We start from the raw sequence: 23,671 nt of genomic DNA on the forward strand, positions 1-23,671 counted from the left end.
AAGGAAATCTTTTTCTAATTTTACAAAAATTTTTATCATCACTCTATGTGAATTTTATCAAATGCTTTTTATTGAGATGATATTTTTTTTCATTCTTTTACTATGTTAATATGGTGAATTACATTAACTGACTTCTTTGTTAAACCAATATTTCATCCTATAGGTCCATCTGCATTAGAACTGATAAATTATCTTCTGTTTTCCCCTTCATTGCTGAATTTGATTTGCTGATATTTTCAGATTTTTGCATGAATCTTTACAACTGAGCTTAGCTTGTAATTTTCCCTTCTTGTTATTTTTATATCAGGCTATACTAGTCTTATAAAATTAATTAGAAAATGGTTCTTCTTTAGCAAACGTCTAGAACAGTTTGTACAGGATTGAAATTATTTGTTCCTTGAATGATAGAACTTCTCTTTAAAGTCATCTGGATCTGGCATTTTGTGACATTTTTGTTTTAGCTTGGCCAGAGCATGTGGCATTCAGGATTTCCCCCACCAGGGATTGAACTGGGGCCCCCTGAAATGGAAGTTTGGAGTTTTAACCACTGAACTGCCAGAGAAGTCCCTATTATGATACTTTTAACTCTGGTTCAGTTTATGGCAACCCACTCCAGTACTCTTGCCTGGAAAATTCCATGGACTGAGGAGCCTGGTAGGCTACAGTCCATGGGATCGCAAAGAATCAGACACGACTGAGCAATTTCACTTCAATTTTACTTCACTTCACAGTTTATACAATGTTAGAGGACTACTGTGGCTTTTAAATTCTTGAGTTTTTGCTTTCAGCAATTTTTCAATTCCTATACATTTTCAAATTTAAGCAGCAGCTAGTCACAAAATTTTTCACTTTGTGTAATGTCTTATTTTAAGAAGTAAATCCTGCCAAATAAGTTCCGTTCCATTCCGTCGCTCAGTTGTGTCCGACTCTTTGCGACCGCGTGGACTATAGCCTAACCAGGCTTCTCCGTCCATGGGATTCTCCAGGCAAGAATACTGCAGTGGGTTACCGTTTCCTTCTCCAAATAAGTTAATTTTGTTTTTTATTAAGAACAAGCTTTTTGGTTCTGTGGATCATCTGTCACGTTTTGGTTTTCTATTTCATTCATTCCTTCACTTTTCTGTATCAATTTTTCAAATTATCTTCTATCATCATTTTTAATTTATTTATTTTTAATTGGAGGATAATTGCTTTGCAGTGTTGTTAGTCTCTGCCACACAACTAATTTCTCTACCGTTTTCCTGACTTTCACCTTGATCATGCTTTCTTTTGTGACACTCCACTTCTTTACATCTACTATATATAGCCTCTATTTTCCTCTAACAGTGGTGCGCAACAGATTTTTATACACATACTTAACCTATCAAAATTATTATCAATGTTCATAACTTCAAAATGATCCACAGGTGGGAATGGAGCGAAAAACAGGTGTGGGGGGGCGACAGATTAAAATAAGAGTCATTATGGGTCAAGGGAAAGGTCAGTTAGGATTCTTTACACTGGGACCTTTACTTTTGTAATGCTTAAAATTTTCCATAAGTGAAAATTTTTAGAGTTAGTATCTTTACTCGCCTGGGTGTTGGAATCAGAGCACAGGATTTTAGAGTGCTTTACTCCAGTCACTCCCCGTGATGTACATGCTGCTGCTGCTTGGTATTTTTATTGAAGTTGGCTGTTTATTTTGACCACAAATTAAATAACATCATCATAATCATTATTTTTAATGATTTTAATATGCCACTTCCTTTGCTCACCATCCCTTCTTGCAACGCGGACCCTCAGCAATTACTTTCCATCTGCCTGAGGGACACACGCACATGCATGCACACACACACACAAGGCTCCTCCACCCCATAGAGTCCCCTGTACTCTGTCAGGTCCTGACAGGCAAAGGAAACCTCAGTTCACCAGCCCAGTTGACCTCTGGACATGCAAAGGTCCTGGGGCCCATGTGTGTTGGTTGGATGCCCCTTGCCAAGGGGTCCCACAGTCCTCTGTACCCCTCATGTGGAAAGCAGAATAATGTCCCCACCAAAGATGCCCACATCCTACTTCCCAGACCCAAAGGACTATTCTATGTTCCACCACAAGAGGAATTAAGGTTCCAAGTAGAATTAAGATTGCTAATTAGATCGAGTTTAGATCTAATTAGATCATCATTAGATTAGTTTAGATTGCTAATTCAGTTCAGTTCAGTTCAGTCGCTCAGTGTCTGACTCTTTGTGACCCCATGGACTGCAGCATGCCTTGCCTCCCTGTTCATCACCAACTCCCAGAGCTTACTCAAACTCATGTCCATTGAGTTGGTGACCCCATCCAACCATCTCATCCTCTGTTGTCCCCTTCTCCTCCGGCCTTCAATCTTCCCCAGCATCAGGGTCTTTTCAAATGAGTCAGTTCTTCGCATCAGGTGGCCAAAGTATTGGAGTTTCAGCTTCAGCATCAGTCCTTCCAATGAATATTCAGGACTGATTTCCTTTAGGATGGAATGGTTGGCTCTCCTTGCAGTTCAAGGGACTCTCAAGAGTCTTCTCCAACACCACAGTTCAAAAGCATCAATTCTTCGGCACTCAGCTTTCCTTATAGTCCAACTCTCACATCCATACATGACTACTGGAAAAACCATAGCTTTTACTAGCCAGACCTTTGTTGGCAAAATAATGTCTCTACTTTTTAATATGCTGTCTAGTTTGGCCATAACTTTTCAAATAGGGAGATGATCCTGGATTATCACGTGGGCCCAACAAGGGTCCTGAGAAGTGGAAGAGGAAGGCAAAAGAAAAAAAAATGGCAGCATGGAAGGGACTTAATCTGCTGTTGCTGGTTTTAGAGGAGGAAGGGGACAACAGCCAAAGGGATGCAGGCAGCCTCGAGAAACTGGAAAAGGCAACAGTTTCTCCCCTAGACTCTCCAGAAAAGAACACAGCCCTGCAGACAACTTGACTTTAGCCCTGAGATCCATTTCAGATGTCTCACTGCCAGAATGGTAAGAAAACCAGTTTGTACTGTTTTAAGCCACTATGTTGGTGATCATTTGTTACGGCTGCAATAGGAAGCTATTATGCCTTCTTCCAAAGTATCATTGTCTGTCTGTTCACCCCATCGGAGTAATGAGCTCCATGAGCTCAGAAGTATGTCTGTCTTATTCACACTCAGCCCAAGGCCTTGATGGTGAACAAATAAATGAGAGCTGGAAAAGGCTAAGAAATCAGTTTGGCCACCTAATTTTTTTTTATCTTGAGTTTATATCCTGTCCCTAGGGTTTTGTTTTTTTTTTTTAACAACTTTATTGAAGTAGAATTTGTCCCCAGTTTTTGTTTGTTTTCTGGGGTGTGCTTTGGGTTTGTTTGTTTTTGCCACACCACATGGCATGTGGCATTTTAGTTTCCTGACCAGAGATTGAACCCCCTGCATTGGAAGCGCGGAGTCTTAACTACTGGACCTTCAGGGAAGTCTTGGCCACCTCATTATTTTAAATGAGAGAAAACTGAGGCCCAGCAAGGGGCAATCACTTGGTTAAAGCCACTCAATTTGTACCAGCCTGGGCCACCACCCTGCCTTCTGGTTCCTAAGCCACAGAAGCCCCAGGACAGGCACAACTGCCACCTCACCATCAAGAGCACAGGAAGAGCTAGAGAACTCGAGACAGCTGGGGAAACGCTGGCATCAGGCAGGCAAGATGGAGAGAAGACGCCTAAAATGAGCGACCTTAAAAACGTTAACCCCAGTGGCGCTTCTGGTCCACCACCACTACTAGGGCAGAACTGCAGCCAGCATCCGCCTGATCAGCTCAATTAGAAAGACACTTCCACCTGAAGCTTTAAAAAGGCCCACAGGCATGTAGCTAGTGGAAAACTGAGGGCTGCTTTCAAGAATCTTAGCATTTCACACTTTGGGTCAGAGTCAAAGCTTTGGGCAAATTAGGAAAAGGCATTTCTTCCAGAGGGCTTTTCCAATTGTCAGAATATTGTCATCATATACTGATTTCATTAGAAAAAGACTTTACCCCCAATTTGCCAGAAAACTATCATAGATGTACTCCTACATATATCAATATTACCACTTCTAGGAAGCACAAGGTGGAGAAAGCAATGGCAAGCCACTCCAGTACTCTTGCCTAGAAAATCCCACAGATGGAGGAGCCTGGTAGGCTGCAGGCCGTGGGGTCGCTATGGGTCGGACATGACTGAGCGACTTCACTTTCACTTTTCACTTTCACACATTGGAGAAGGAAATGGCAACCCACTCCAGTGTTCTTGCCTGGTGAATCCCAGGGACAGGGGAGCCTGGTGGGCTTCCGTCTATGGGGTCACACAGAGTCGGACACGACTGAAGTGACTTAGCAGCAGCAGCAGGAAGCACAAGGCACTCCCTGAGATGAGAAACCCTTGCTCAGTGCACGACCTGCAGAACCATACAGGGCAGCCCTGCTGGGCAGTCTGGTCGCATCCCCTTCCCTGACTGCGCCTACCCCCACCCCATCCCGCAGGCCCACTGGAGAACAAGCTTACCCTCATAGTATACCATTTTATGTCTAACTCTTCCACTCGGGGCCCCAGCCTTTGCACCTCTCCCTTGCAGACAGCAGGGAGTGAAGATGAGCAGAGAGCTGACAGTCCCAGTTAGAAAGAAGGTTAGGAGATAGGAAGACAGGAAGTGGGGAATTCTAACTCAATATCTACAGGCCAGGAGATACTCAAGGAAGTAGGGTAGCTCCCAGCTCAGGCATTGGCGAAAGCCACCCACTACCCACTGGGAGACGCTGGACACACTTGTTTTGGGGGGGGTGGGGGGCGCTGTGCTGGGTCTTTGCTGCTGTGCGCGAACTTTCTCTAGCTGTAGTGCGCGGGCTTCCCATTGCAGTGGTTTCTCTTGTTGCAGAGCACAGGCTCCAGAGGGCCTGGAGCTTTAGTAGTTGCGGCCCCAGGCTCTAGAACACAGGCTCAATAGTCGCGGTACACGGGCTTAGCTGCTCCGCGGCATGTGGGATCTTCCCAGACTAGGGATCAAACCCATGTCTCCTGCATTAGCAGGCGGATTCTTTACCACCAAGCCTCCCCAAGCCTTGTTTTCCTTTCTCTGAAAAGGGTATGATTATAGGACTGTTGGAAGAATTTAAGAAACTACAAGGTTGGGACTTCCCTGGTGGTCCAGTTGTTCAGACTCCAAGCTCCCAGTGCAGGGAGCATGGTTTCGATCCCTGGTTGGGAATCCTGCCTGCTGCATGGCGTGGCCAAAAAAAATCAAAACGCTATGAGCCTGTGAGGGCTCTGGATGCGCCAGCTGTTGTTATTGCTGTTATTATCAGCACCATCAGCCCAGGGACATCTGCCCTTCAGGCCCTCAGCTTCCAGGCATAACTTGCTTTAAACAAAATTGGGACCATACTGGCCAGGAGGTGGAGGGTGTGTTACAAACAGAAAGGACTACTTATTGAACCAAAGTACCCACTACTGGATAAATAGAAAAGTCCACACCGCTTTTGAACAAAATTGATTTTGTTGGGGTACAATCTCTGACACGATGGATGGGCCCAGTTTGGCCTTAAATGTCCCCTTCTGCCTCCCTCAGCCCCCGCCTGGCTCCTGGCCAGCCTCCCCATGCTGTGCCCTGAGGCCCGAGGGCCAGAAGACAACCAGGTGAACCCAAGGAAGCACAGCCCAGCTTTAGAGAGAGACACGGGTTGACATGTGAGCCCAGCCTCAACTCATGGATAACACGAGGGCAATCCCAGCCAGCCCTCACGCAGCAGTTATGTAGGTGGTACCGAGACGATGCTACGAAGCACCTGGTCTGATGGTCGTGGTGTTAGCAATACTAACATCAGCTGGGAGGCTTCAGTGCAAGGCAGGCTGGGTAAGAGAAGGGCCCCACAAAGCTCCTGTTCTCAGTCCTCTGGATTTCCTTCCGTCCCCCGTACACACACACGCATACAATGCTGACATGGTTGTCACCTCCATCTGGCCAGAATGGGGTGTCTCACCTTCTTGAAAGAATTGCCAAATGCTTTTTTTTATATTACTGTATCTCAGTTAGGCTTCCCGGGTGGTGCTAGTGGTAAAGAATCCGCCTGTCAATGAGGGAGATGCAGGTTTGATCCCTGGGTCGGGAAGATCCCCTGGAGGAGGAAATGGCTACCCATTTCCACTGCAGTGTTCCAGCCTGGGAAATCCCGTGGACAGAGGGGCCTGGTGGGCAACAGACCATGGGGTCACAAAGAGTGGGACACAACCAAACGTCTGAGCACAGCACGTCTCAATTAGACTGAATTCAGCTGCAAGCAATACCTGACTTGCCGTGGCTGAAACAACAAAGATGCTTAATTATCTTGTGTAACAAGTCACAGGACAGCAACAGAAATGTCACCGAGGCTTCATTTTTCTAAATAACTTTCCCAGGCAGCCACCAGTGTACCAGCTTTTTGTCCCGAAGTCTTAGCTTTGTCACCTCTGGGCTGCCTCCGATTTTCAACCTGCCAGTGACTGGAAGAAGGTGAGGTTCCTGGTTCTGTTTTGTAATTTTCTGAAGAAAGGAGCAAACTCTCTTCCAGAGCCTCCCTAACAGACACCCCCCCACCCTTATATTTCAGGCACCAGACGTGGGTTACCAGCCCTCTCCTAAAAATATCAAGAAACAGGGGCTGTTTCTGCTGGCTTACGCCTATCACAGCTCACCTCGCCAGGTTCAAGGGAGAGACTTCATAAAAGTAAGAAAGCAGGAAGGAGAACGTGGCTGTCCCTCTACATAGAGCCCCTTCATTGACAGAGGAAGGAACTGAAGCCGAGTGGTAAAGTCCCTTATCCGAGGCCACTCAAGACTTTGCAGAAGGACCAAGGTAAAAACCCAACCACGCCAGCTCCCGCCACATCACCACGAGGCTTCTCACCCGACTGTGGCTGCCCCTAAGCCCCACAGGGCACTCTGAGCTTGGCCAGAGGCATGACGCGGACAAAGTCAAGACCATTAACAGAAGTGAACCCCTGATGCGCCCAAATGCACCTCCAGGCCCCAGGGCCGTGTGGGGTTGGGGCAGTCAGAGCACTTCCTGCTCCTCACAGGAGCTTGGCAGGAGGGCCGTGGGGACCCAGAGCCTGACAAACTTCTCTGTAGCCGCCTGGACCCCTGCCAAGCTGCCTCATTCCCTGGGGCTGACCTCATGTTTCTGAAGAGCCTCAAGACGCCCGAGGTCCATGTGTTGCCTCTCCTGGCTCAGTTCTGCTGCCAGCAAAGGCAACGGCCCAGGATGGGGCCTGGGGACCATGTGGAGAGGTGGACACCCAGAGCCCAAGCATCTCCCAACTTACCCCTGCCCTGCCCTGCCTGTGGCACGCAGGCCCCGTTCCAGAAGAAACAGAAGACACACTGTCTAACCTCTGAGATGAGGTCCCTCCTGCTCTGTCTTCCAGCCCCCAACCACCTGAAGGTGTCCCTTGAAGAAACTTTCACACTCAGGCTTTTTGGTCTGTTTCGGTCCGGAACTAAAGGCAGTCAGACTTCATCCAACAGAGGTATTAAGCACATCTCAGAAGTCAGCTCAAGAACCTCAAAGGGAGCTGGAGAGCTCATCTGAGGTCTGCACTCGGTGACAAAAGTAACTGGTGATTGAGCCAAGAGCTGGGGCAGGCACGCACTCTAGCCTTTCTGGGGTCACTGACAGTATACTGAGGTGCAGCATGTACCTCCTCCCCTGCCAAAAAAAAGGGGAGCCTTCGTGCCCTTGACCTCCACTTCCAGACACTCTTTCAGGGCAAAACACCTACTCTGGGCAAGGCTGACAGCAGATGAGGTCAGTAGCCTGGGGAAACAGCGTGGAGCCAGGGCCCCAGGCCGCACCCCTCCAGCTCTCCCCAGAACATCTGCCTCACAATTACCACAACCCACCCACCCAGGCCGCAGCTCCCGATCGAGGCACTTGTTCCCATTCAAGTTCACTTAAAAGCGTTTATTTCCCTGCAAATCCACAAGGGCTAAAAAATCCACATGAGAGAGGAAAGAAAGCCTCTCCTAGTTGCCATTCTCTCTGGTCTGACCAAGAGGGGCTGGCCCCAGCCGCTGGTGGCTTTAAACTTTGCTCGCAGAGGTTTTTCTCGGAATAGTAGCTCACAGTCTTCAGAGCTTGAAAAGCCCGCATACCTTGAAAGTACACAGGCTGCAGAGCTGCAAGAACAGAGTGGAATTTTCCATTTATAGAATAATACTCTTCATACCACTCTGAGGGCCAGCATTCTCGTGGTAAGAGCTCCGAGTTCAGTGTCAGCAAACCCACCACGCTTCTGCAGGAGCCCCACGCCAGTCGGGCCTTTTTATTTATTTTTGGTGGGAGACAGGAGGAAATAAAGGAATAGCTTTTCAACTTGAGTGCCAACACAAACTTGGAAAAGGAACTGGCTTGGCAAGTGCTGAATATCACTGCCTGGTTTGGGGACTTAAATCAACCATCAGGGAGTAGGAGGTGAGGAAGAGGTTGAAAAATACACCTTCCACCCTGGCATGTAGACAGGTGGCCAGGACAGGCATCACATTACTGCCTCAAGACCTTCCCTGTCCCTGCTGCGTGGTCCATGGATCACGCCTGAGGGCAGGGGCCCATACCAAAAGCACAAGACCCCATCTCGCTTCTCTTCCTCCATACCCCCATGGGCTACACTTGATTTCTGCTGATGCAGGCACAGACAGACTCAAAGTCTGAAATAGCTTCCAGATTCATGGTGTAGAGGGAAGGCCACCAAGCCAGTCATGAAGAGGCCTGAGTCCTCACTCTGGCAGTGACAAATTCACTGTGTGGCCTAAAGAAGCCTTCTCTTCTCTGGGTCTCATTTTCTTCATCTGTAAAGTAAGATCGGATTGAATGATCCTAAAGATCCCCTTCACTGTGAACATTCGAACTCACTCATTCATTCTACTGCTAACCCGAGCCAGCACTAGGTTCTGGGCATCCCTACCGGGCCACTCTAAACCTGCTGGGACATACCCAGACCCACCCACTAATGACAGCTGCAACACCAGTCTCCCAACTCTTGTTTCAACAGACAGAGCTCTCCAGAGAGAGGAAGGAAAATCCTGCCTGCCAGCTTAGAGGAGGCGGCATTGTCCCCGCCCCTCAGCACCCTACAGGAACCCTCCCCCTACCTAACACTTTTCCTACTTTCCATATTTTAAAAAACCGTGTTGCTCCTTCTCCTGGGAAGGGTATGACCATCTCGTAGCCACCTAAAGTCTTCTGACTTATTTTCCACCGTTTATACAAAAGTACAGTATTCATTTCAAAGTATTAAATGGTGATGCTGAAGTGGCCCCTGAATACGCTTTGTTATTTCAATTGCACAAACACCTCATATTTCAATACGGTCCCCCCACCCCAGGGGCAGGGGGAATGAGGAGCTACACACACACTTAGAAACACACACACACGGATCACTGTCCTAAGGCCCTCACCCCTACCTGTCACCAGCTATTGGCCACCACCTGGTCTTGGAACACCTGTTGGGAGGTGCTACAGTGCTGCTGTGGGAAAGTTATATGTCCTTCCACTACTTACGAGGTAAGAACCAATACCTCTCTGAAGCTCTCAGGTTTGTGCGAGGATTCCACCCAGTTGAAAGCTCTCCAAAACGCTGTGCAAAAGGAAGTTTCTTGATTGCTGGGCGGCTCCCACTTAAAAACTGCATCGTTAGCTCGCATCAAGTCCTGCCTCCCCACATCTTTCCTTGCTGATGCTGATGAGGAGAGAGGAGACAAGGGTTTCTCAGAAGGCAGAAGGCTGGCCCAGGGCACTAAAAGCTTGGGAGGTGGGTCTCACCCCCAGGCCAAGGGAGATCCAAGGCTGGTCACCTGTTCCAAACCCCGGGAACAGAGCTCAGGCGAAGGCGGGCCCCAGCAGCCGCCCCTCCCCTACATCCCCCTCCCCTCCCAGCTGAGCGGTAGGGCACGCCCCCTCCCCCGGATTCACCAATCAGCGTCCGGAGCGGCGCCCGTGGCGCAGGGGGCTCTGGTCAGCAGCCAATTAGCGCAGCGGCCCGAGGCGGCGCCTGTCCGCCCCCTCCCAGAATGAAAGCTGCCCCGCAGCTGGCGAGGCGGGCGCAGCGCGCGGGGTGCAGGAGCCTTGCGGGCCGGGGCAGCGCGCGCTCACTGCCCGCCCGCCCCCCGCGCGTCCGCCTCCGCTCCGCCTCCGTCCCGGGCGCCGGCTAGGTGGCCCGGGCGGGGGAGGCAGGGGGCAGGGCCGCGGCGGAGAGGCCGCGGGGAGGGGAGGAGCGGGGCCCGATAAAAGGCGGCGAGGCAGCCCCACCCCGAGGCAGGCCGACGGGCAGGCTCGGCTCGTCCCTTCCGTCCGGCCCTCGCCGGCGGCGGGGAGGCGGCGCGCGCGGCCCCCAACCCGCCCATGGAGGCTTTCCCCTGGGCGCCCCGCTCGCCCCGCCGCGGCCGCGCCCCCCCGCCCATGGCGCTCGTGCCCAGTGCCCGCTACGTGAGCACCCAGGGCCCGGCGCACCCGCAGCCCTTCAGCTCGTGGAATGACTATCTGGGACTCGCCACGCTCATCACCAAGGCGGTGGACGGCGAGCCGCGCTTCGGCTGCGCCCGCGGCGGGGACGGCGGCGGCGAAGGCTCCCCGCCTTCTTCTTCCTCCTCGTCGTGCTGCTCCCCCCACGCGGGGGCCGGGCCCGGGGCGCTGGGGCCAGCCCTGGGGCCGCCCGACTACGACGAGGACGACGATGAAGACGACAGCGACGATCCGGGGTCCCGGAGCCGCTACCTGGGGGGCGCGCTGGAGCTGCGCGCGCTGGAGCTGTGCGCGGACCCTGCCGAGGCCGGGCTGCTGGAGGAGCGTTTCGCTGAGCTGAGCCCGTTCGCCGGTCGCGCCGCCGCCGTGCTTCTGGGCTGCGCCCCTGCCGCCGCCGCCGCCGCCGAAGCGGCGCCGCGAGAGGAGCGGGCCCCGGCGTGGGCGGCCGAGCCCAGGCTGCACGCCGCCTCCGGGGCGACCGCCGCCCGGCTGCTCAAGCCCGAGCTGCAGGTGTGCGTGTTTTGCCGGAACAACAAGGAGGCGGTGGCGCTCTACACCACCCACATCCTGAAGGGACCCGACGGGCGGGTGCTGTGCCCCGTGCTGCGCCGGTACACGTGCCCCCTGTGCGGTGCCAGCGGCGACAACGCGCACACCATCAAGTACTGCCCGCTTTCCAAAGTGCCGCCGCCGCCTGCAGCCCGCCCGCCACCGCGCAGCGCCCGGGACGGCCTGCCCGGCAAGAAGCTGCGATAAGGGCCCGGACCCCGGTCTGCTGCTGCCTCCTGATGCCACCAGGGTAGCCGCCCGCCCACTCTCGTGTTTGGTCTGCGCACCATCTCTCCCTCGCTGCCGAGGAGTGTGGAGCTTGTCTTGGTTTTTCCAGAGGAAGCCGACGGTACTATTTTCCTGTCGAAGAGCGGTTGAGACTAGACGTTAAAATCTTGATTATGTTTCTAGTTTATGCACATCCAGACGGTGAAGGCTGGGTATTCCACTAACTGAAATGTGACAACTTAGAGGCGCTGTGGTTTATTTATACGTCGACCTATTTTAGATGCGCATCAGTATGAAATTGTCTCGATCTAATCTTGGATGTTTAATTTTATGAATGGAGGCACTTTACTAGGTCTAGAATATTTTTTTAAAAGCCTCTCAACTGAACTTAAAACTGGCGATTTTATGGAGTGTCAGCAAAATGACTATTTTATTGTTTGAAATAAGTAATATTTCTGTTGTCCTTACCCAGTTATAATTCCAGGTGAAGCCCTGCCTGGTAGCATCATTAAGTGAAGACTTGGTATACTTCAGTGTTCGTTTGGGTGGGTGTTCCCTCCTTGTGGCTTGTTTTTGTCCTAGCTGGAGATGTATAAAAATTGTAGGCAGCAGGTAGAATACAGCTCATGTACCAGATCTTTTTATTACTGAAGGAGCAACTACCGTTTTCCCCCTTTAAAAATAGTGCCAAGTTATAATCATATTGTGTATACACTTGAAATGGTGCTGTTTAAAAAAATTGTGTATTTATACAGTAACAGTATATGAATTCATTAACCTTGCCTTTAACTCTACTACTTGGCTTTTTCTTTATGCCCCTTCCTATTCCAGTTCTTCAAAAATATGTCATACTTAAGATCAAAAGGGTGCAGTATTAATTCACTCTGAATTGCTCGATTTCAGGGTATCTAGTGGAAATCTCGTTCCAGCTGTTGCCTCTCAGACTAAATGTAAGGTGGAATCCTTTGAACTCTGAAAGGTTAATGGAAGAACTGGTGTTCAGGAAGGTTCCACTCTGGACTGTGTCAGCTTTAGACCATCATAGAAGTCCCCAAACCAGTGTAAGCACCAGTTAAAGGAACTGACTGGAGGAAGGCAATGGCAAGCCACTCCAGTACTATTGCCTAGAAAATCCCATGGATGGAGGAGCCTGGTAGGCTGCAGAATGTGGGGTGGATAAGGGTCGGACACGACTGAGCGACTTCACTTTCACACATTGGAGAAGGAAATAGCAACCCACTCCAGTGTTCTTGCCTGGAGAATCCCAGGGACCGGGGAGCCTGGTGGGCTTCCGTCTATGGGGTCACACAGAGTCAGACACGACTGAAGTGACTTAGCAGCAGCAGACTGGGGGTAGGGGGGTAAGAGAAGGAACACAGCCTCCCTCTATCGTGTTCCCCTTCTCATTAGAAGACAACCCTTCTGGAATCCCACCAATTATTTTCATCAGTGAGATTAAATCTAATCCTTGGGCAAAGGTGCTTGCTTGACTTCCACTTTAACCTCCCATCTTCATTTTCAACTCCACCATAGTGAATACCACACTGTATGCACCATCAGAACAGACACAGAAGGTAAATATGGGAATGAATTAACATGAAGTCATCTAAAATGTACAAAATCACTATCTGAAAATAACAGCAACAGATTTAGTCTTTAGAGGTTCCAGGAGAGCTTAGCTAGGTTATTAAAAATTAGACTGCCTTCATATTAAACAACTACCTCCCTCCACAGCAAATTAGCTTGATTTGAACACTTCTTTGAAAGTCTAAGAAGCTGCCATGATAGCTGAGATAGCTATGAGCTTTTTTGGTCAAAGGGTGGGAGAAGAGGCAGGGCACACAGGCAAACCATTCATTTCTTGGTCAAAAAAATCCTGTTAGTCTAGCTGCAAATGAGGGAACTTCAGACATGAATATACCTAAACTCAAAAACATGCATTAACTTCTTCTCTTCAGTTTTGCTAGAAAACATGTCAATTTAAAATAGTTTTGCTTTCTAGGTTGTTTTTAGGTCACAGGAATTCCTGTCACCTCTTGCCACTGCTTTAATTCTACCTTTTCAAGAGTCGCTGTTAACAGATGGGTGCATTCTCCAGACAGGAAGGACTAGGCAGGTTACTTACCTAGCAGTAACCCCGCCCCGCCCCCCTCCCCAAATGGCCATCTGCCTGTTTTCCAGCTAACTTTAGCTTCTAAAGTATTTTAAAGCATAACAGAGAATGTCAGTAGTTTTCTAGAACTCTCTTATGAAAAGTTTAGTAAAAAGTTTAGTAAACACATTTAAAAGCAACTCTCAATCTGAAACATGTTTTAAGCACTTGAAAAGCCAAATTTAAGGTAAAAGGAAATTCAATTTTTTGAAGTCTAGAAAGTATACAAAATAGTGACAAAATTACTTATTTTCATAAGACTGCATATTTTTGGGAAAAGGTGTATGGAATCCTCAAAAGAGCTTTACCAACTGTGCAGCCACAGACTGCCTTACATTTTAAAATCCTACCACAAATGCACGTGCACTTCAAAGAAAAATTTCAGTGTTAGTCCTAATTTTCTAATCTGTTCTTAGCTACAACATGAACATTCCTTCCATTAATTTCCAGTATATTTTAGTTAGACTTACAAGATCTTAAGTCAGTGTACAGCCAAATCATGTCACACATACAGATGCCAACCTCCCCCTAGGAGCCACTTTGGACAACTACTGGGATGTGGAACCTTTTTGGGCCGCTGTCTCCACCCTCAGGTCCATCCACACTGATAGTAATGATACCCTGTCTAAAAACGCAGAAGCCACTGGGAACATGGAAGACACCTGTAAATAAACACTGAGGGAGGGGCTAGGACTGTGAGACCCTGAGCAGAATGACAGGCAGCTGCACTCTTCTGCCTGTGCTCAGATTCCAACACCCAGGCCACAGAACTTGGGAGAACAGTACATCTGGGAGAGGGTCTGGGTAGGAAAAGGGTGGTTTGCAGACTAGCCTGGAAACCTAACCATTAGACAGCCATCTAAACAAATCAGCTCCAATAAATGTCTGTTGGGGCCTGTACGTGATTGCCCAGGTATGTCCTGTTCTAGTAACTTGGGACAGAGCAGGTTTTCACTTGTTAAAAAAGGCCCTCTTCTCACAAGACTTTCACTTGTTTGAAACATAAATTAAGAAAAATGTTTTTTAAAGTGAGTTCTATCATTACTAGCATCGAAAAGGAAAGGCTGCATTTGGTAAAGTTTTTTATAAAAAAGCATCAGTACTCCCTCTTCTGGCCTCATGGCTGCACCAAGTGTAATTCTCACCACAACTCAACACCAGAAAGAATCTAAGTGCCTAGAGTCACTATAAATTTGCAATTAACATTCTTTGATATCAATTATGCTTTTAATTTCAGAGGAAAACTCAAGATGTACATCACACACACACCACACAGACAGGACAACTTTACAGGGAAACACAACTTTACACACACACATCCTCCATACAGAGAGGACGACTTTACAGGGAAACCGAGAGGTCCATCCAGTAACGGAGGAAGACACTTTAGTGGAAGCATCCTAGCCACATTTGCTTTTTGTTATATTTAGGTTATTTTCTATGATACTCAACAGTGAGAAAATTAATACCACTGGTAAAACCTCAAATGAAATAAACTCAACAAATATGCAAGCTAAACATTACATATGAAACACTAACCACAAATCAACACTAAAATTCTGTAAGTGTTTTATTTATCATTGAAGAAAAAACACAGCAGCAAGTTCTGTGTTGGCTTCAATAAGACCAAATAGTTAAATCTTTAACATAGCGACTACACTCCAAAATTGAAGTCAACACAGTCATTACTACAAATTACTTATTGAAAGAATCTATTCTGAAGAGAAAGGAAATTAGGAAAAAGAATTTAAACAATTCCTCCAAACCACACATTTATAAATATTGTCATATTTAAAATGCTTGAAAGGCATGAATTCTCCATAAATGGAAAAGCAGTTTGCTATTGGCAACAGAAAAAACTCAGCCACAGTTTACCAAATGCTTTAAAATTTAAAAGCTATATGTTTCGGATTCACACTCCAGCAGTATTCCCGTCATTATAATAACGACCTCAAGTTGGTTTATACTCACCTTCTTTCAAGTAAAATCTACCAAAAACTCCACGGTATCCAATGTGTGTAATGTTTACTGCACTTAAGAGTAAACGGAAAAACCTTCTGAATTTAGTGAATAGTAAATACCTCAAAATACCTAGAGGTATGTCTCAATGGTGTGAGAACTGTTTCAGCTCCCTGTTTTAGAGACTTCAAATACATTCTCTATAACAGAACCTTACTTCATTCCAAATTAATACCAGATATTTCAAACATCAAAAGAAAAAAGATCAGTTCTTTACCAAGATATAGGTGTTACTCAATACCTGAAGAATTCTCATTTTAAATTTATTTTTAGTTTTTCCTCTTTGTAAACAAATGATTGATGAAATAATGCAACACCTTAAATTCAAAAACATGGCATGGTTTTCCAACCATCTGTGGATGCGGTGCCTGATCAATCTATTATATAGAATTAATACAAGTTCATGCTTTTTGTGTTATGGTGAGACATTAAAGAATCCAATTTAGATTGGTTGAAGCACAAGTATAATAATCCTTGAATGTGATCAAATCTATGTAAAGACATGAGTTTGAATCCATAATCTTGAGACTTAACGTCGTACTGTGGTCCATCCATCTTCATCAGTCTCATTTTTAGTACGACGAAGAGATTCCCTATCTTTCTCAGCTCTCCAGGAGGTCTTCTCTTTCTCACCTTCCCTTTCTCGGTCTCGGTCTCTCGAAAGAGCGGCGGGAGGAACACGACGAGGGGTATCACGCTCTTCTGCCCGGTCATCTTTCCTGTCATCAGCACGTCTCCAAGAACTTACTTTAATTAAAAGAAAAGGAGAGAGAATAAATTCGTACTGTATTCTATCAGCTCAGACTAAATAGAACTGAAGCAAAAGGAATGTCTCAAATTACTCAGAAATCCAGTACTGAAGATGACAGAGAATCTTCATTAAAAAAAAAAAAAAGCTAAATACATTTTAATCATTTTGATACAATTTCTGAAAAACCTTTAAAATAGACTTAAAGATACCAACTTGCAATCAAGAAATCACTGGCCTGGGAAGTGTCCTAATTTTTAAAAAATTTAGGATAAGGTGACAAAAATCTCACTGGATAAAAATTTGGATAAAAATTTTTTACAGGAGTTTTGGCTCCTGTTGAAGACTTAACAGCATACTTCATTATACTATAAAAGAAGAAATACCCTCGATGTAAAACAAATAGTAAAGGCTTCTGAGGCAAAAGTGTCATGGTCATTTTAAACAAAAGAAAGTGAAAGTGAAGTTGCTCAGTCATGTCGGACTCTTTGCAACCCCACGGACTGTAGCCTACCAGGCTCCTCTGTCCATGGAAATTTTCCAGGCAAGAATACTGGAGTGGGTTGCCATTTCCTTCCCCAGTGTGTGAAAACCATGAACTTTAAATGGAATACATGATCTACTTGGCCATCTTATTTTTGGCATTCACACAAGTTAAAGAGAAAGTAAATCCCCTCATCAACTATGGCTCCCCAGCGTTCAGCGGTCACACAGAAAGCACATCTCTACCTTCCTCGCGCTCTGATCTGAGAGGCGGTCCTCTTCGGTCCCTGTCGTCTCGTCTGTCCCTTAGATCACGACGATCATCTCTCTCACGACGCCGGTCATCGCGGTCCCTATCGTCACGACGACTTGCATCTCTCCAGCTTGAAGACTCCTCAGCTGGTCCTCTTCTCCAGCCACCTTCATCCCTGCATCCAATTCAAATGACATGTTAAGTTCTGCCGTTAGACAACACAGGTAAATTTAAATAGATATATAATACCCAGGTCAGCAAATAACAGGAATAAACTTTAAACTCGTGAGCTGACCTCAAACTGATGCTTCAGGCATGAAGTCAAATGAGAACATCTGGCTCTGCACTGTCCAACAGAATAGTCATTACCCATTCCAAACACTCAACAGTCAAACGTGACAGTTGGTTACCATGTGGACATTACATCTACAGGACACTTTCATCCTTGCAGGAAACTGTACTGAACCTGTGCTGATCTAGATCAGGTTAGTACAAAGCCACTTTGACCAGATGAAGCCAGCCAGAACTCTTAAAACTAGTAAAAACAAAGGGGCTTTTTAATAATTTAAAAGCAATAAACGGACCTCAATCACAGGGGAAAAGTAATGGACAGTGAAGAAGCTGGACTGGTTCCACCACCATAGATAGAGCCACACAAACTACAGACAGCACCAGCCCACCTGTCCCTCTTTGAAAAGAGGAATCTGGTTCAATTAGATGACCTCTAAATGTTTTTAAATCTATGGTTCTACTCGATAAATACATGAAAGGGGGGAGCATGTTTTTCAAACACGGCTGGGAATGCGCAGGACAACATGAAAGGAACTCTGACGGGAAGGCCACAGACGGTCTGAGGCAGAGCGCCGAACCTCGGCCGTCTGAAGCGGTCCTCCCGGTCGCCGTCCCTCTCTCTCTCCCTGTCTCTCTCCGGGTCCCGGTCGTTCTCGTCTCGATCCTGATTCTCTCGGTCTCTCTCTTTTTCCCTCTCCCAATCACGGTCTTCTGATGGTCTCGTGTCTCGAGGCGGACCCCAACTCTCTTCTCTGGCTTTTTCTTTCTCTCTCCATCCACCTAGGTTTTTTAAAAAATAAAATGAAATTTTCCACTCAAGAAACAGATTGGCAACCAGGAATCTTGATGTTATCCATCACCACTGTAATGGCTAATTAAGACACTCTAACGTGGCTCAGAGGTTAACGCGTCTGCCTCCAATGTGGGAGACCCGGGTTCGATCCCTGGGTCGGGAAGATTCCCCTGGAGAAGGAAATGGTAACCCACTCCAGTATTCTTGCCTGGAGAATCCCATGGATGGAGAAGCCTGGTAGGCTACAGTCCACGGGGTCGCAAAGAGTCAGACACGACTGAGCGACAGAACAGAACGTAATTTTAAAAAACTAAATGCATTTACCTCGTTTCACAGAACCAACTCCTATTTATGACTACCTATTATTGTTTCTCTAACATATAACACATAGGAACTTTATGTTCCATATGCAGATTTCTCAAGTATAAAAATCTGTAAACCTGTTCGGACAGTGAAGACAACTCATTTAGGCAGAGAACTTCAAGGGTGATGGGGAGGATCTAGATCTGAGAGACAGAGCCCCAATTATGAGTTCACTTATATCTTTCAACATTTTCCAAACCTTTCTAACTAAAAAGACTCTCCTTTCACAATCCTGCCCCCTACCATTTACCACCGTAAGGTCATGAAGCAAGGACAAAGCCTTGGCCCTGCTCAGTATCTCACTTAGCCATGGGATGTCCAAATCTAGGAAACATGTATGCACACAAATTCAAGCAGATTATTTCAATGAAAATCTCTTATAGCTGCAAGGCCAACAATTATCATCACTACCATTTCTATTCCCGTGTGCTACAGCACTAGTCTAAACCGTCTATTATTAGCTCTTTCAATCCTATCCACAGCTCTGAGATAAGTAGATTATTCCATACCTGCTAATTTGCTACTTGCTAAAAATCTGTAATTCCAAAATTAGCACTCCAGCACTTTCACAAGTCACTCCCAGGCATGTACCCAGTGGTGAAATATTTGAGCCGCCTGACGGGCCTATTCTCAGCTGAGCTCAAAGAAGGCAATGCTAGTCTTCTGGCTGCAGCTCTCACTTTAAACAAGTAGCCTTTCAATTGCTTATTTAGTGCCACATTTCCACTTTTTGTGTGCTTTTTTTTTAGCGATTTCACTTTTTAAGCACGCCACCGAGGCTACCTCCAGCATTCTCCCAAAACAAAAAGGCAATGGACATGACTTAGGGAGAAAATACAGGTGTTAGATAAGCTTCTTCCAGGAAATGAGTGACAGTGCTGTTGGCCAGGGAATTCATTGCTAATGAATCAGTAATATACATTAAATGAGGTATCTTTAAACAGAAAATTATAAGAAGGTTATGTGTTGATTGGCTGGAAAAAGCTGACTAGAGGGTTCAGGAAAAAACAGGAACCTAACCTAGTATTTCCCTTAGCAGCAATGGTTCAGTATTCACTGACTTTATAAAAATGTAATTACCATGAATTAATGAGAATCTACTATGCTATTATCCCCATGTTACATAAAGCACAGCAAAGTTAAGCTTACCTAAAAGTCAGAAAGTTTCACAATGGAATGAAGTGAAAAGAAACACAAGTATGCAAGAGAAACCCCTCAGGGTAAGGGGCAGGCAGGTGCTCAAACTGCTTTTAAAACAAATTACTGAAAAGACATCAGTCATTGAAAAGATCCAAGAAGAAGGATGAAAGAGCAGAATAAAGGAGAACTCCCATCTTATACAATTGGATGGACAGTGATGCTCTTGAAGAGAAACGTGTGTGTATGTTTGGTTTTTGTGTTTTTTTTTGGGGGGGGGAGGGGGTCGGGGCGGAATTCTGTTCTCATAGGCTGAGTCTGAAGTGTCAATGACCAGGCGCTACACAACAGTTGGAAACACAGGTCTGAAGGTTTGGGGAAAAGTCATCTGGGCAAGACCGTAATGAAGGCACAGACCTGTACACAATTACTCTAGAATAATAAAAATCATGAAGGGGGGATAGTTCCCTGGTAGTCCAGTGGCTATAAAAACTCCACGCTCCCAATGGAGGCTTGGGCTCAATCCTTGGTCAGGGAACTAGAACTCACATGCCACAACCTAAGATCCTGCACTCAGCAACTAAGTCCCAGCACAGCTGAATAAATTAAAAAAAAAAAAAAAAGTATGAAAGGATGAACAGGCCCAAGACCGAGAAAGTAAATGGGCTCCTCTCATGAACCTAATGCCATGGTTGACAAGAGTACAGACAAATGATTATAAGTATATTTTTATTTTTCGTTTCTTCTACAAGGAGTTCAGTCCAGGAAGGATCCTGAAGAACACCGATACTTAGGGATGAGCACAGAAAGAACCACCTCAAAGCCCTGAAATAGCAGGAACATATCTTACTTAACAATCAAAATGTAAGTTGTCCTTTCAAAGTTTTTTCTTTGAAATAACCTGCTACTCTCTACAGAATAGTGCGGATGAGCTGGTGTAAAATTTCAGGTAGCATTTGTAAATACATATAAAGCATCCAATTTGGTTTTCTGAATACCACAATTTTACCTGGTTTGACAAATGGTCTCCAAGGGCCAGGTCGTGAATCATCACCCCTTCTGGGAATCCGATCATCATCAGCCCGTCTTGAGATCCGATCGTCATCCATGTTTCTCCAAGGCCCCCTGTCATCATCTGCACCGCGCCTGGAAAATCTATCATCGTCGGTGTTCCGCCAAGGTCCTCGATCATCATCCAAGGCCCGCCTGGGACCCCGGTCATCATCCATGCCCCGCCTGGGACGGTCGTCGTCAGCATTCCGCCAGGACGGACGCTCATCGTCCACACCTCCTCGGCGCGGCCCCCGGTCCTCGTCCAGCCCACGCCTGGGTCCTCTGTCCTCATCAGCCATGCGCCAGCTCCCTCTGTCCTCGTCCAGCCCTCGTCGAGGTGGTCTGTCGTCGTCCGCGTGACGCCAGCTACCCCTGTCTTCATCGCCAATTCGTCTGGGAGGCCTGTCATCGTCTGCGCTACGCCAAGAAGGCCGGTCATCGTCTGCCCCCCTGCGAGAGAACCGGTCTTCATCAGGACCACGTCGTGGGCCTCTGTCGTCATCCATGCCACGTCGGGGAATGCGATCATCGTCTGGTCTGAGAGAGGACTCTCTCTCTTCATCATCCCCCAGGCGCCTCGGTCGGTCGTCATCTCTTCTGTGAGGTCTCTCTTCGTCCCGCCCTTCTCCACGTCTCCACTCCCTGCAGAGTAACAAGCCAAACACCTTTAAGAATACGTGATCTCTCAAACACAAAGAACAAATATTAAAAGCAGCAAGGGAAAAGCAGCAAATAACACATAAGGGGATTCCCATAAGGGTAACAGCTGATCTTTCAACAGAAACTCTTCAGGCCAGAAGGGAGTGGCAAGACATACTTAAAGTGATGAAAGAAAATACCCTACAGCCCAGATTACTATACTCAGCAAGGATCTCATTCAAATATGAAGGAGAAATCAAAAGCTTTACAGACAAGCAAAAGCTGAGGGAATTCAGCATCACCAAACCAGCTCTCCAACAAATGCTAAAGGATCTTCTCTAGACAGGATACACAGAAAGAGTGTATAAACTTGAACCCAAAGGAATAAAGAAAATGGCTACGGGATCGTACTTATCAATAATTACCTTAAACGTAAATGGGTTGAAATTTTCAAAAAGGCTAGGAAACAATTCTCATAGCCATCAATAGTTCAGTGTTGAGTTCATGAATAGTTTTTAAAGTTTGGGACAAACTGTAGTATTTGCTATTTGAAGTACTATTTGTAATTGGCATATTACGATGTAACTTTGGTCTTCATTTCCAACTTAAAACGCCTAAAAATGCCTAACAGATTTTTAGATTTGTGAATTTTAGTTGAAATGTATTTTACGATGTTACTAAACCTGCAGAAATATTGAAATATTTCAGAGAACTTATTCACTGTACATTTAATTTATTTTATTTATAAAAGTTATGAACTGTAGAAAGTTTTACTTGTTGGGTCAAATGCTTGTTGCTTCAAATGCTTGTTGCATTTGAAGTGCTAGTTACAAGAAAATCAAATACCTTCAATGTATAAATGCTATTAAGTTTTTAAAGGACTCTGGAGTATAAGTAAGTTTGTTTAAAGAAATTTAGTCTATTCAACCTGAATCAGCTCTGTCAAACATTAATTAAAAGCCTCATTTTAAAAAAAAAAATAAATAAATAAATAAATAATGGTGGTGGGAGGGAGGGTTGGGAAGCTGGCTGGAGGTGGAGGTGGTGAAGTTTATAAATCTAATTAAAAATGAAGTTGCATTTCCATTTTCCAAATCCACCCATCCACCAGCGTACTGTGTCACTAGACATTATGTACGATTTTACTTTGCAACAGAAACCATTACATTTAAAAATTCATTACAGCAAGGTGAGTTAGACACATGATGGATGCAGCTTTAATTCTGCCATATATTATTACAGTTAAAATGTAAATGATGAAAAATATTTTGTGCTTATCAGCATTTATGTGGAAATGTGTTTTACAGTGATATATGATGTTATATTTCTATTATTGTGATAAAAAAAAAGCAATACAAAAAGACGAAGTGTTTATTAAAACATGAAAAAAAAAAAGAAATGGTTTTGCAGCACTGAAGAGATTATAGAAAGTAAATAAGCTAGATCAGACCTGTTTTATGTAGTAATTTTATAGTTTATTTTAATTATTTCAGTTGTAAAATATTGTTATACTGTTAATTAGTTCTGATTGTTCATATTAAACTATTGTAATGCAAATAAATAAATAAATAAAATTAAAACAAGAAAAATAAATAAATAAATAAACTGCAAAATGGAAAAAAAAAAAAAAAGAATACGTGATCTCTTTGGGAAGGATTTTACTCACTTCCAAAGTGTAAATTCACTAATCTTAGTCCTACAAGAGTATGTTCCAATTAAAAAAACCCACAAAATTCAAAATTTTATGTCAACAAATAAACCAGTAAGCAGACAACTGCCTCTAAAAGGTATCTGGCACTTTATGAGGGATACCTTAGCAATTTCTAAATCTATTACTACAAACTTTCAAACGACAAGAAAAATACTATGAAACCATTCACTATACTCTAACCTCAATACCATTAGTTTAGGAAATTAAAAATAAAAACCTAAAGCACATATTTTCCAAGATATCTATTCTATGTCAGTAATTACAGCAGCACTGAAGTAAACCATGAAAAACATTTCAGTAATAGACATGCATACAATTCTTCATGACTCCCTTCTCCCCACCGCCACAAAATATGCCAAATTAGAAAAACACTAATAAGATACTAATAGGACCTATGATAAGTCTCTTCTCCTTAATTCTACTTACTTCTCTGGAGGGCCCCTTCTCCACTCAGAATCTGTTTCGGGTCCTTTTCTCCAAGTAACTTCTGTATCTCTATCTCCCCAACGAGAGTCCTACATTGAGCAAAGTGAGAGTTACTACATTAGCAACACCACTGATAGAAATTGAACGGGAACCTCAAAGAGCTAGTTGCTATAGCACAAAGAGATGAAAACAATAAATGAAACATTGAAAGAGATAAAGAATAGGACTTTGACAGGCCAGAAGAAGAGAAAAGGAGAAAAAATCTTCCTGAGTTAAGACAATTCAATATGCTCTAGGTAAACTGAATCCTGACTGATGGGGCACACGT

General features: G+C 45.5%; 2 protein-coding genes across 2 annotated transcripts in view; one reads left to right on the forward strand and one right to left on the reverse strand.

Annotated features, from left to right (window-relative positions):
- Positions 1-9,959: 9,959 nt before the first annotated feature.
- NANOS1 (nanos C2HC-type zinc finger 1) lies at positions 9,960-16,138 on the forward strand. The gene has a single exon (XM_055424556.2). The coding sequence runs from the start codon at positions 10,379-10,381 to the stop codon at positions 11,252-11,254; it is 876 nt and encodes a 291-aa protein (XP_055280531.1). The 5' UTR covers positions 9,960-10,378; the 3' UTR covers positions 11,255-16,138.
- Positions 14,980-23,671, reverse strand: part of EIF3A (eukaryotic translation initiation factor 3 subunit A) — a 34,911-nt gene continuing 26,219 nt past the window's right edge. Inside the window, exons 18-22 of the mRNA XM_088842365.1 lie at positions 23,344-23,432; positions 20,524-21,209; positions 17,800-18,001; positions 16,924-17,105; positions 14,980-16,193 (exon numbers count right to left, since the gene is read on the reverse strand). Of these exons, the coding sequence (XP_088698491.1) occupies positions 15,976-16,193; positions 16,924-17,105; positions 17,800-18,001; positions 20,524-21,209; positions 23,344-23,432 (1,377 nt within the window). The 3' untranslated portion in view covers positions 14,980-15,975. The remainder of the gene's footprint in view (positions 16,194-16,923; positions 17,106-17,799; positions 18,002-20,523; positions 21,210-23,343; positions 23,433-23,671) is intronic.

Source organism: Moschus berezovskii, chromosome 12 (genome assembly GCF_049115385.1).
Source record: "Moschus berezovskii isolate FMDL1 chromosome 12, NW_MosBer_1.0, whole genome shotgun sequence".
NCBI classification, from domain to species: Eukaryota; Metazoa; Chordata; class Mammalia; order Artiodactyla; family Moschidae; genus Moschus; species Moschus berezovskii.

Excerpts from the sequence above, each read along its gene's own strand:
- NANOS1 (XM_055424556.2), top strand. The coding sequence starts at position 10,379 with ATGGAGGCTTTCCCCTGGGCGCCCCGCTCGCCCCGCCGCGGCCGCGCC.